The 13,062-nt window shown below is 37.3% G+C and overlaps 1 protein-coding gene across 1 annotated transcript in view; it reads left to right on the top strand.

Annotated features, from left to right (window-relative positions):
• The window catches only part of CLASP2 (cytoplasmic linker associated protein 2), a gene marked incomplete at its 3' end in the record, with an annotated part of 58,063 nt that overhangs the window by 13,263 nt on the left and 31,738 nt on the right, over nt 1-13,062 (top strand). Inside the window, exons 3-12 of the mRNA XM_009873537.1 lie at nt 839-918; nt 3,138-3,230; nt 3,974-4,119; nt 4,925-5,060; nt 7,670-7,740; nt 8,948-9,007; nt 10,193-10,270; nt 10,856-11,023; nt 11,533-11,588; nt 12,884-13,054. Of these exons, the coding sequence (XP_009871839.1) occupies nt 839-918; nt 3,138-3,230; nt 3,974-4,119; nt 4,925-5,060; nt 7,670-7,740; nt 8,948-9,007; nt 10,193-10,270; nt 10,856-11,023; nt 11,533-11,588; nt 12,884-13,054 (1,059 nt within the window). The remainder of the gene's footprint in view (nt 1-838; nt 919-3,137; nt 3,231-3,973; nt 4,120-4,924; nt 5,061-7,669; nt 7,741-8,947; nt 9,008-10,192; nt 10,271-10,855; nt 11,024-11,532; nt 11,589-12,883; nt 13,055-13,062) is intronic.

Below are 13,062 nucleotides of genomic sequence, written 5' to 3' on the forward strand. Positions count from 1 at the left end.
AACCTGGTCTAGTTAAGGGTATCCCTGCCCATGGCAGAGAGGTTGGATTAAATGGTCTCCAATGTCCATTCCAACCTAAGACATTCTATGATTCTAAGAAATAGTTGGCTTTAATTTCTTCTTTCCCTTCTGGCTGCAATTGACAGTTAAGACAGATGGTGTTGGAGATACACATGTGGAAGTGTGTTATGTATAGCATCTCTTTACAGCATCCTTGAGCTGAGACTGTCAAAATTGGTTAGATGTTCTTATATCGTACTGCAGGCATCATGTTCACATTTTGCTAGATACCACTTCTAGTGGTATCTTTTTAAAGCGCAGCCACAAAGTTCGATTTCTCAAGAAGTCCTAGCTTTATGTTTTAGTTGATGATACAACCTTAATTTCTCTTTCCTTAGATTTTTTACTTTGTTCTGTAGTTAGTAAAATGTATGTCTGCTCTGTCTGATGCCTCCATTTCAGCTCTGCTCTGCAAGTTAGGGAGGACTTTCTGCCATCTGTCCTCCTGGCCTCACTCTGAAAGAGCTGGGGCAAGACCTCCATTGTACTAAACAAATTTCCAATTAAACATGAGTAAAAATAACAAAATGAAACAATTAACTGTATCAAATGGAAAGGTTTACAGAAAACACAATTTTTCTTTTTTGGGGTGAAAAACTGTTTAATTTTTTCCCTATTCATGATGAAATCAGAGTTCAAAGTTAGTTTTACCCATGATGAATGTTCAGAACTTTAAATGATGTAAAATGTTGAAAATATTCTGAAAGATTCGTCTGTCAGTTTCTGAAAACCTTGATGTACATTATATGCTGTTTGACAGTGTATTGCATTTATTTAGGTTCCTCTAAAGAAGGAGGAGCTGGAGCTGTGGATGAGGATGATTTTATTAAGGCATTTACAGATGTTCCTACTGTACAGGTAAGGTGCTGTGTTATGTTTCTTTGCAGAAATAAACCATTTGCAATACTACATGTTAGCCGACTTTTGAAAGTTTGAAGCTTTTACAGTCTTCTAAGCAAGTGTCGTTACTTTTCCATCTTTCTGAATTTCAGGTCTCTATGGAAAGATCTTTAGTTTTTCCAGTTAGTTACCCAAAAAGCCACCTTTTCTTTGCTGTGCTACTAATAGTTATCACAGCTAAAATCCATTATTGCTTTTCTTAATCTTCTCAAGGGAGCTACTGAAAATAATTGTGCTTTAATTTTAATAAGAAAAAGATTTCAGTAACTGCAATTTCAAGGGATAATCAAGTAATAATAATACAGGCAAATAATTTAAAAAGCAAAAGTTGTATTTTTAAATATGGCTGAATTGTAATTATGCATGTCTGGCATACACGTCCTCATCTCTAGCAGTACTTCAAAAAAAGTAATCTCGTACTTTATTTGAATACTAATGAACCTGTTGGATTCTGAGCTGAAAGATCAGATTTTAATTTCTATTCTTTAAGTGTGGAGATTGCACGTATTTGGGACTTTCACATAGTTAAGTCATTTAACCTGCTTGCATTTTCCTACACCTATTTTGAAGTAAGCTTTGCTTAAGCACCTGAAGTGTGGAAAGCTACCAGAACTCAGTGAGCCGTAGTTCCTGAGCGCTGAAAGGATTTTGTGTGACTCCCCTCCCCTGATACGTATTTTTGTTCCATTTTTATTTCCCAAGAGGATAACATAGTTATTTGTTAGATTTCACTCTGTAGGTACAAGTACTGTTTGCTTTTATGAGGCAACACTCTATCTCTATAGAGATAGAGATGCGATCCCTGTCACTTCAAGGAAATCTTTCTCTTGAACAGTTAAGAATTTTCTGGGGTTTTTTTTGTCTTTCCAAACAGTGTTAAGAGAGCAAAAAAAAAAAAAAAAGAGAAGCAGTGCTGGAGAGCAAAAACATGGAGCTCTTAATACTTTTTGTCCCCATTATGGTGAGCAGAGACATGTATTCCACAGCACAGAAAATACACTGCTTCTAGTTCAGTGCCTTAGTATTCGCAGTCTTGAGCAGATTCCTCAATCGCTCAAGTTGGTTAATAACATCACAAGAACAAAAGGGTGGTTTTGACCAGCACGTGTTATTTGTCTGACTGCTGGATAACCTACGAAAGTGGGTCATTCCACAACTGCAAGAGGTGGAGGAGAGAGACACACTTATCTTTACTGATCTCACCCAAACTGAGGTGAGGAGGCAGGAGAGAAATGTGTAACTGACCCCAAAATAACCTGCTGACTTGGGGGGGGGCTGTGTAACTTCATGCTTCTGGTTGTGGACAATCTCTGATTTTTCTGAAAAAAGGCAGATCCCACATTCTGAGACCGTGTTAATTGCTGAGGAAGAGAGAAGTTTCTGTACTGGAACCTGTGAAGAAAGAATGTTTTTGACCTGTAATGTGCCAAGTTACTCTAAAAAGCAAAAGCGACCTGTTAGAATGGAGAGGGAGTTGTTTCTGTGTCATTGGGCCCATTCCTGTGTTTTTCCTTTTTTATTACATTAGTGGGTTTCAGCAGTGGCTTCATTAAAAGTAAGGATGGGAACTATGATATGCAAAAAATGGCTCTGATTTAGAATCAAGATTAAGCGCATGCCGATTAGTCAAGTAAATTGAGATTACTTACAGTGTGCGTATGTTTAATTTATTCTTAAAAGCCTCCAATGATAGATCCCTTCCAGTAACCTGCTCCAATGACTGTTCATCATGAATTTTTAGGAATATCGTATTATTTACTCGTATCTAGTTTGTACTCCATGTTCAAGTACTTGCTGTCTATATAGTTGTTATTCTTCTTAGTGTTTGAGCCTTTAATTTTTCTGTCTTTGGTGCTGCATCTTACACCTTTTGTGATGTGTATGTACGTTGTCCTCTAATGGATATAATTAGCTCATCACAAAGGTGGAAGGGGAAGTCTTGAGGAACATGTTGATTCCTCAGTTTATCTTTTAATGACTATTCGCTACTTGGTGATATTCTCAAAGATTTGCCTTAAAATGCCTGTTTATACCTCTTAGACTGTTCCCTGCAACTTTTGGGGCAATATTTTTAGAGTTACAATGGTATTTTCAGTCTTCTCAAACTATTTTCTTTCATAAAGTTACCTGGGATATTAACAATATAAATTTTCTGATTTTTTTTTTTAATACTTCAGATCTATTCTAGTCGAGAACTTGAAGAAACATTGAACAAAATCAGGGAAATTCTCTCAGATGACAAACATGATTGGGATCAACGAACTAATGCGGTAAAGTTGTTGCTTAGTTTCAGGTTTGAGTGGTTGTATTTCATAAAGCACAGGCAGCTAGATATTTCAAAATGTTTCTTAGAGTAATTACACTCCAGATAATCGAAAAAATTTAAATTTTTAATCCTTGAATTTATGCATACCGTGAAGTTTGAACAAGTCATGATTCTATAAGTATTTTAAAAAGGCTGAAATATGTTTTTGCTGACATTTAAGCAGAAGTTTGTCTAAAAGCTGTCATGTACGTTTTGGTTGCCATTTATACAAAACTGCGTATTCTGCAGGTAAACTGCTGGCATTAGTACTTCCTATGTGTGCCTGTGATAAGCTTCACTTGCAGGATTAAAATATTTATATGTATGTAGCATTTATATTTTTTTAATCAATTTTATGACATCTTAGTATTTGGAAGCAGTTGTATGAACAGAATTACGTATTTGTATATTTGTAGACTGGGATCTGAGACTTTTGAGCTCTAGAATTTAAGTAATAGATTTTTTTTTTACAGTTAACTTTTTTTTTTTTTTAAATCGCTGCCATATATTTTAGTTGGACTCGATGATTCCAAGGGTCTTTTCCAACCTGAATTGTTCTATGATTCTGTGATTCTGTTTCAAAATTATGCTTTGCTTAAAGACATGCCTGTGTACATGTTTGCAATTAAATCTTTACTTTTTGGTTTTGGCACGCGCATTGGTGGTGTCCTAACCTGAATGCTTTTTTTTTTTTTGCTTTTTTTTTAGCTGAGGAAAGTTCGGTCACTGCTTGTTGCTGGAGCTGCACAGTACGATGGCTTCTTCCAGCACTTACGGTTGTTGGATGGTGCTTTCAAGCTGTCGGCCAAGGATCTCAGATCCCAGGTGGTCAGAGAAGCGTGCATTACTGTAGCGTAAGTATTGGTTAAGTGTGCTTGTGAACGTTGCTGATCTTAGCTTGAGTTTGACTTTGAGATGCTTTCACGATGCTGCAGGAAAGATTATCTTGTTGAGACTGCTGGATGCTAAGTCTGATAAAGAGTGCAGTCACCATCTGAAGCCATAGAGAAAAAGAAACATTTAAGGGCGTTTGTTCTCCAGGCTGAAAAGCCTGGAATTTTTCATGCTCCCTAAAACTTAGAGATATTTGATGTGTCATTTGACTGCAGCAAACTTGAAGAGAGACTACGGTGCCCCTACCTGGAAGATGCATATGTTGTCACCACAGGACAGTTAAATTACTGTGTGTGGTATGTGTATGTATTTGTTAAAATTGAAGCCATAAGCTTTAATGAACGGCGAAGGCAAATTTTGTGTTTGGCTGATTATGATGAATTCAGAAGTTTTGCCTGCATTCGAAAGGAAAACAACCTCAAGTGATAATATCCTTAAGATTTTAGATTTATACATGCTGTCAGTGTGTTAAAAAGCAGAAATACTATATTCTTCACGGACATGAGAACTTAAGGCTTTTAATTTGTGGTACATGTTTTTCATTAAGAAATGAAGTTATTAGTGTTCAACTGCTTAATGTATCTAAGTAACAAAAATATTCCACAAATCCTGTACTTCTGATGAGGCAAGAGCTTTTGGAAATCATGAAACTAAGAAATTTTTGGCTTGGAAAGATAAATCTTCAAAACGTGCAGTGAACTTTATTATTTTAAGACTTAAGAAATTAAGTTTTGTTAACAAGTTTTGTTTCTTTTTCCTGAATAGCCATCTTTCAACTGTTCTGGGAAACAAGTTTGATCATGGCGCTGAAGCTATTGTGCCTACTCTTTTTAATCTGGTTCCCAACAGCGCCAAAGTGATGGCAACTTCTGGGTGTGCAGCCATTAGATTCATTATTCGGGTAGGTGTGTTCCTCTCTCACGTGGCTCATGTTAAACTAGGAGTTAAGAAGCTTGTAATATTGTTTTAAAAATAATTATTTCTTTTAAACTGTTTCTTTTAACTAAAAAAATAAATTTGGAACCACAAAGTTAATGATAAAATGTTGAAGAGGCCAGTAAGTCAGTTCAGAAAGCACAAGTTCATGAAAGAAAAGCCCACTAGAGATTTTAATCTGTGGTTTTAAAAACTTTCTAAGCTAAGTCCTTAAAGCTATAGCATGTAGAAGAGGAATGCTCTGTGCTACCTGGTTTTGATTGTCTGTTCCTTAGGTATTTGCTACCGACTGGTGTCTGAGGCAAGATACTTAGCTAGAGTTTTGAGACTTGTACCAGTATTTTTGGGTTTTTTGAGTAGAAGTGGAAGGTCACCTGTAGTTTTTACATTGAAATCTGTAGTTCTTAATACTAGGCACTGACTGCTACTCACTGCAATCTCATTTGTGGTTTTAATTTTGGAAGTTGTTGGAAACCTGAGCAGTTTAATCATTCGCACCTTTTATTACTATCATCAGCGTGTTTTGGAATCTGTACTTATTTTGGCTACCTGTGCCTCTAAGAATATGTTCTGGACTTCTCATTACCTTTGCCTTAGCACTTGGGCTCATATCCATTGGCATTTTTTTCTCCAGACTCTTACAACGTGCTGTGAGATGGCTAATGGCACATTGTTGGGAGGGGAGGAAGCAATACACCTTCTCTAGGGTAATTAGAAGTAGTATTAGATGAGCTCTGGCATGTAAGAAACTCACCCGGTCTTTTTGTTGATAGGAGCCAAATCAAGCGCTAGAAAAGCAGCGTGAAATAAATATTCACTCATTATATTCAGTTTGCTTTATTGGTTCAGTTCAGTTGGAGAGAAGCCTATGCGTTGGCTAAAGCTGCCCTGGTTTTGTTAAAACCTCTTGTTATTCTTAGCTGTAACTTAACATACTAGATGGGAGGCATAGAACTGAGAAAATCCAGTCTACGGTGCTAAAATACTTGAGCAGTAAATGGCAGGTGTAAGGAGACAGAACATTAGGCAGAAAACCAAGAATAAATACCAAACAAAGTGCACAACTCCTTTGGACTTTTATCCTTTGGACTAAATGAGAGTTGGTCAGGGAATGTGTGATCAGTTGAGTATTTAAAATTTATGATAATAAATTGGTATTGGGGACATGTTTCATGATGAGATGGTGTGGTGGCAGGAAATCTTTTCCAGCGGGAGATGGGATTCAGATTGGGCAAGTGAGGCGCAAGGTGGATTGGGAGGAAGCTTCTAGCATTACAGCTTCAAAAGGGATGACGGATGAAATGTGCAATCTTAAAGCTGAATGAAAGTAAGCCTGAGGCTTATGTTCCTTTGTAAAACACTTTCTAGAAATTAAAATGTCAATAGCTCCAAAGATGTGGAACATACAGGTTTCTCCATCTGTAAAAATCCTGTATTCTTTCCTCTGATATTACTTATGGTGCGTGTTCTGGCAGCCATGTGCCACTTTGCAATGTGAAAACTATGAAAACCGCAAACAAACTAGGTTTCAAAGTATATCAGTACAAACAAATACAACTGTAAGGCTCTTGCCGATTTTTGGATTAATTCCCTGCTAATTCTGAAGTTGGTAGTACTCTGAGAGCTGATAATTGTCTCTGCTTTTTTGGCGATTTGTGTGTTTACATCCTGCAACCATAACTGAAGGAGAAGATACAATAAGTGAAATACTAAGAGCTGTTCAGTACTGTACTTCTTAAGCTTTTTTTTTTTTTAATAAACTACAGTTTTACACTGCATTGGGAACAGGTTTAGAAGGTGTGTGTTTAATCAAGGCAAGAATAAAGAAATGAAATGAAAATGGATTTGTTGAGCCTTGTTACTTACTTGGAATTAAAATGTTAATACTTTAGGTCTACAGTTAGTTAAGATAAGCTGAAGTAAGGCTGCTTTAATTCCACATTAAAGTATTGCGTTTGGATTTAATGAAGGTTATCTTATCCACTTTTAATGGTAGTTCAAGGGTTTTTTCCCATGAGGATGTTAGGTGTTGCCGTATTGATTGTATACATAAACTTGCTTGTATATCATGCTTTTATAATTTGCTTAACATATTTTGCATCAAAAGGAATTTGGTTTTGTAGCACCGATCATATTGATTATCTCCAAAATTATGCCCATAGTTTCAGGTTGATCTGCTTTTTGTGCCAAAACTCTGGCTTCTAAGACTGCTATGTCTATTGCTTTACTTTCCTGTGGCAAAACTAAAATAACATCAGCCTACAACTCTTTTGAGGAGACAGCTACATTTGAGCCTTCATATATGACTTCTGACAGCTGAATATGGCACATTGTGATTATTGATGGCATTGGAAGTGCTTTTTGCTGGACATTTTGAATATTTAAAAAAGTTTAATCAATTGATGTGCTAACAGCAGGTTCTTATTTAATGATAGTCTGCATTTAGTTTCAGCAAGCATTTTAAATTATTGCAGTTTTTATTATGTTGCTAATTGTTTGACTTATTTAGTACAGTACAGATTCAGGAATATTTTTATCATTAACTGTTTGTCTTTTTCTTTGTTTTCCCTTCAGCATACGCATGTGCCACGACTCATACCTTTAATAACAAGCAACTGTACCTCAAAATCAGTTGCAGTTAGGAGGTGAGTATATGAAAATAGCAAATTGTTCAATCACAAGTTGGAAGAAACCCCAAATTTGAACATTTATGGTCACTAACTCTTAAATACACAAAATTATTTTATTCAAGAAACTACAGAAATTAATTTCAGGAAAGTTACATGGGGTGATGTTGAGAAACAGTACTTTCTGCTACATGGGGGGATGTACACGGTATTATTCTGTGAAACAATTCCCAGGGCCTCAGTGCCTCCACTTAACCACAGCTTTGCTGAGGAGTGTTGAATTGTAGGTCACTTTAGTAGTGCAATTCATAATCCAGCAGTAAATATTGCCAAAATTGCATTGTTTTCATGCTGACTTAATTCCTTTGGAAAGACAACGAAAAACTGGGTTGGTTACAATGGTGAAAATCCTTACAGGGTTTCTTCCCGTGCCTTGTGAGTGTTCAAAGGGTTTGGGCAGAATAAAAATGAAATCTGCCACTCAAGAACAGGTCAAAGTTGCAAAATAACCAGAAAAAAAATTCCCAGCAATAAAGTCCACTGCCTTTTTGAAGACTTATCTTCATCTTGCTAGTCCATGTTGCTTTGATTTGTTCAGCAAGATCTAGCTTCAGACATGTTTAAAAGTATGCCTTTTGCTAATGGCTGTCTGCTAAAAAGTCAAGAACTCAGAGTTAATAATGAACAAGGTTATGTAACTTCGCTTCTGCAGTGCTAGCAAACCCTTAGGAGTGCCTTCTGTATGCAGAGCCCTGAACTAATGGTCTCTGTATGCTACGTGCTCTGTAATGACAGGTGAAAGGATAAGAATGGCGTTTGGAACAGAAGTACGCTGCCATGAAGTATAGCATGTTGTGACTTAAAAATTCAGCTATTAAGTATTGATTATTTTTTTTAATATACTTTGTAGAGTTTTTAAACTTCTTGATTATTAGCTGTTACTTCGAGGCTAATATAAGTAATGTGTAATAGCAGGACTTGAGAACAGATGGTTAATTGAACCACATCTATTTTTTTTGAAGTTTAGGCTAACTTAGCTGCATGCTTCCTTTCTATACAGAGTATTTTAACTTTGCAATAAGGCGACCAATGTCCTTACTTGAACGATAAATGTAGTTTTGTGTATTCGTTTCCCTCAGGGGCAAATAATAAAGTTGCTGTTTATTCTGCAAGCACATTAGAGAAATGAGTATTAATTATAACTTTTTTGGTTCGGTCTTTTTAGGCGCTCCTTTGAATTTTTAGACCTGTTATTACAAGAGTGGCAAACGCATTCTTTGGAAAGGTATGGGCCAGTGAATTTTTTTTTTCCCTGAAAATAAACAGCTAATGGATTTTAAGACACAAATCTTTTCACTGAATCCTTTAATTGGATTATGTTGCTCAGAATTGGCCAAGCTCTCTAGCACGGTAGGTCATGTGGCTTATTCAAGTGCCGAGGAAAGACAGGGCTGTGTGCTTCAGCCTTGACTTTGGGTACACGAGGAGAGGCAACACAATGTGAGCCTCAGAGGCAATGTGCTTTCTCAGAGTTTCACTTCTGTCTTTTATCCTGTGCAGCAAAGGTGCACAGGTAAGGATCAGTCCTTTCTCCTGAAAGCAGGAAATGTGTGTGTTCGCCATAAGAGAGGGGGATCGCCAAGTGGGATTAGGCTGGAGGACTTTTTCTGGTGATGGTTAAGAACACTCTGCAGCTTCTCTGGGTGGGTAAGAGAATAGTACATGTATCAGCTGTGGAGAGCGTGTGCTGTAAGCACAGAGTGAGAGCAAAGGGACTACAGGGCGTCATGAGAAGGCTCTAAAGAGCTTATCCAGCTCCAGAACCACCTTTCAACCCCTGCGGGTGGTCCTGAGAAAGGGAGCCATGGGGAGACCGATTGCTTTATGTCAAAGTGTGTGTATATTTAAAAAACAAAACCATACTCCAAAAAACCAGCCCAAAACAACATCACCACATCCCCCAAACAAACAAACCCCAAACCCCAACATGTCTTGAATTTAAATCTATTTAGTCTCAATTTTTCGTTGTTCTGATGGGGTTTTTACTGTTCTTTGAGCATGTGTTTAGGTTTACAACTCATGTGCCAAAAGCTTTCAGAGGTGAATTTCCAGGAAAGCAAATTTACTAATGTTAACTTTTTCGTTACTCTTAATATACTAGGAGAACTAGTTTTCCCATTTCAGGAAAGTAGGTGTCTTAAAACCAAGTATTTTTAAATAGCTTTTTGAGTGCTATAGGTGGATCTATATCTGAAAAGTAGATTATAATTCTTTTAGATTTAATGAGGAATCTTACCTGAACTTTTACAGAAGGTGCAATTGTGTCATCAGTATGCTTAGGCATTTGTTTACTTAGAGCTACAATCTCAGCTGTTTTTTTTACTTAGAGAAATGTTAGTTAAAGTGTAAAACTACTACTTAAAGCAGAATTTGGAGTAGCAAAATGTAATGCACGAAGTCTTTCTTCTAGGCATGCCGCTGTCCTAGTTGAAACAATCAAAAAGGGCATTCATGATGCTGATGCAGAAGCAAGAGTGGAGGCAAGAAAGTGAGTTTTGACTACATTTTGCTCTGAAAAATGGTATGTTTTACCTGAGTGATGGAAGGCTGTCACTGGACATGAGCAGCTAGCTACGGCTGAAGAGGAGGACTCTAGTTAGGTTGCATATTAATATTTCTGTTTCAAAGTCCTGAATTAATACCTAATTTCTTTTTCAAAAGACATTCTGAAAGCCGATGTATTTAATACTGTTGTGCAGCGTTTAAGGGTTCTGCTGAAACAGCAGCCATAAAGGATTGCTGCATAATAATTCTTTTTTTCACCCCTATTAATTAAGTCATTAAACAAACTGCAGCACTCTGACTAGTGAGTAGGCTGGAAAAGTATTGCTTCCCCACAGAACGGGTGAGTAAATGTCAGAATTTCAGAGGATAGACTTCAGTTATTTGGAACAGATGTGTTCAGTCAGTGTAGCTGGTTTCTTTTACGATTCGCTGAGCAGTATTGTGTGCATGACATATCTTCACTTCCTTTCCCTTCCATCCTTGGTTTGTTCTGTAACCTTTGCTTCCTGATTCCAGAGTTTCCACAAAATACAGAACATTTACATGTGGTTATTCCCTTATTTTGCAGGGCTTATCTGGGTCTTAGAAATCACTTTCCTAGTGAAGCTGAGACTCTGTACAATTCTCTTGAGCCGCCTTATCAAAGAAGCCTCCAGACCTACTTGAAGAATTCTGGCAGTATAGCATCTCTCCCTCAGTCAGACAGGTCATCCTCCAGCTCACAGGAGAGCCTCAAGTAAGGGTCATTTAACTCCTGAACTCTTTTTATAAGCATGTAAAACCTGTTTCTCAAAAGCAAATGATCCAGACTTTTGTGATCTACAGACAAACTGCAGTTATATTTTGTCACTTTGAATTTTATTTTATTTTTTAATAAAAAAATCTTTTATTGTGTTTTGCTATATTTGTTTGACGACTGATTTGTAAGATCAGCCCTGTGGTTAAAACCTTATGCTGACCACCTTAAATATTTCTGTGACCATGTCTGGCATGCTTGAGCTTTGTGTTAGTGAAGTGTGCAGTAACTAGAGCATTAGTGCTTTGTGGTGAAGATGTAATTTTATCAAATGTAAAAGATGATTATAGTTTTTTTTTATCATTCTGTATTTAAACTGTTTCTCTAAAATATGAGAAGGTTCAAGGGGAGAAAAGAACTGAAGATTTTTTTAAAAAATTTTTTTCTTATTTTTTCCTGTTACATCTGATACATGAGACTTACTGGGTTTATTGACCTTTTTTTTCCAGTCGACCTTTTTCTTCTAAGTGGTCTGCAGCCAGCCCAGCAAGCCTTGCAGGCAGAGGTAAGGTGATTGCAGCATAGTGCAGTGCACAGTAATTGTTTTTCATGTTCTTTGAATTAAAAGTTTTAAATGCAGCTTAAAATTTTACTGTCTTAGGCACTTATCTTGTTTCCGCATTGAAAAATAGTCTGTATCTGCACAACCTGCACCTGGAGATGTGACTGCCTCATACTCGCTTCATGGATTAAATATTTTCAGTTGTTGCAAGTATAAGAACTAGTTTGCATGTATTGGCACTAACTGATAATCTATTTTGGAGCTTTGTCATGGAAGAGTCACTCTCAAAGAAACAAAACATTATTCTATGGTCTGTTCAAGATGATTAGTCTCACGGCAATTAGAAATGAAGAACTTACACGTTTCTTCCATTGCTGTGTAGATCATCATAGAATCATAGAATGGCCTAGGCTGGAAGGGACCTTAGAGATCATCTAGTCCAACCTCCCTGTTTTGGGCGGGGACGCCACCTCTCAACTAGACCTGGCAACACATGGGGACCGAGCGGGAATCGAACCCATGACCTCGGTGTTGGTCCTCCGCTGCTCAAACCACTGAGCTAACCAGCTCCTCTTTATGAAAAAAAGAAACTGAACCAAAACAAAAACAAAAAAACCACCCCAAACCCACAGATCTGTAATTCAAAGAGTTTAATTTTGTCTTGTGTTTTCAGAATTTAATATCTTTGTTTTCTTTTGTTATAATGTCTTTGTAATTCTTGCGGAGTAAAATTTTGAACTCCTTTTTACAAGTGCCCAAGAATTGAGAATGCTTGTTTTCTCAATGCTGAAGTTGTCAAGAGGGAGTCAAGCTTTGAAGACATAATCCAATGGTTGAAATGAACTGAAGCAAATAGTTAATATTCAGTGAATAATAGGAGGTAAATATAAAAATACTTTACAGAAGATTAGACCCTAGAGCAATTCCAGGTATGCCTTCAGCTTGCTTGTAGTGGTGTCTTAGCTCTAGTGTGGGAATATTATCTTCCCTCAGTATCACAAGGAACGCTGAGGATTTCTTAGGTTTGTGAAGCAGTCCGTAATGTAACAAATCCCATAAACCTTCAGAATCATGGAATTTGCACTAGGGTGGGAGCACACAGTTTTTATTAAATAATGCTAAGGTTTCATGCTGAATGAAGATAAATACTACTGTAAGATAAACTGTTCTTTATGTGAGTTCCATGGCAACTCAGGTAAATAATTTCCTGTACTTTTTGCAGGTACGCTGCAGCAGTACAAAACATCTTTTTAAACTGTTTTCTTCATTAACAACTAAGATCCTAATTTTTTGCCTAGTTTCAGGCAGCAGCAAGAGTGTGCCAAGCCCAGGAGCTCTGCAAAGGTCTCGCAGTGACATTGACGTTAACGCTGCTGCTGGAGCGAAGGCCCGCCATGCTGCTGGACAGACAGCTGGAGCTGGGCGCTTGTCAGCAGCTGGTCTGCCTCCAGGATCTTACGCTTCACTAGGTAAAGGA

Source organism: Apaloderma vittatum, unplaced genomic scaffold (assembly GCF_000703405.1).
Source record: "Apaloderma vittatum isolate BGI_N311 unplaced genomic scaffold, ASM70340v1 scaffold21627, whole genome shotgun sequence".
In the NCBI taxonomy this organism is placed as follows: Eukaryota; Metazoa; Chordata; class Aves; order Trogoniformes; family Trogonidae; genus Apaloderma; species Apaloderma vittatum.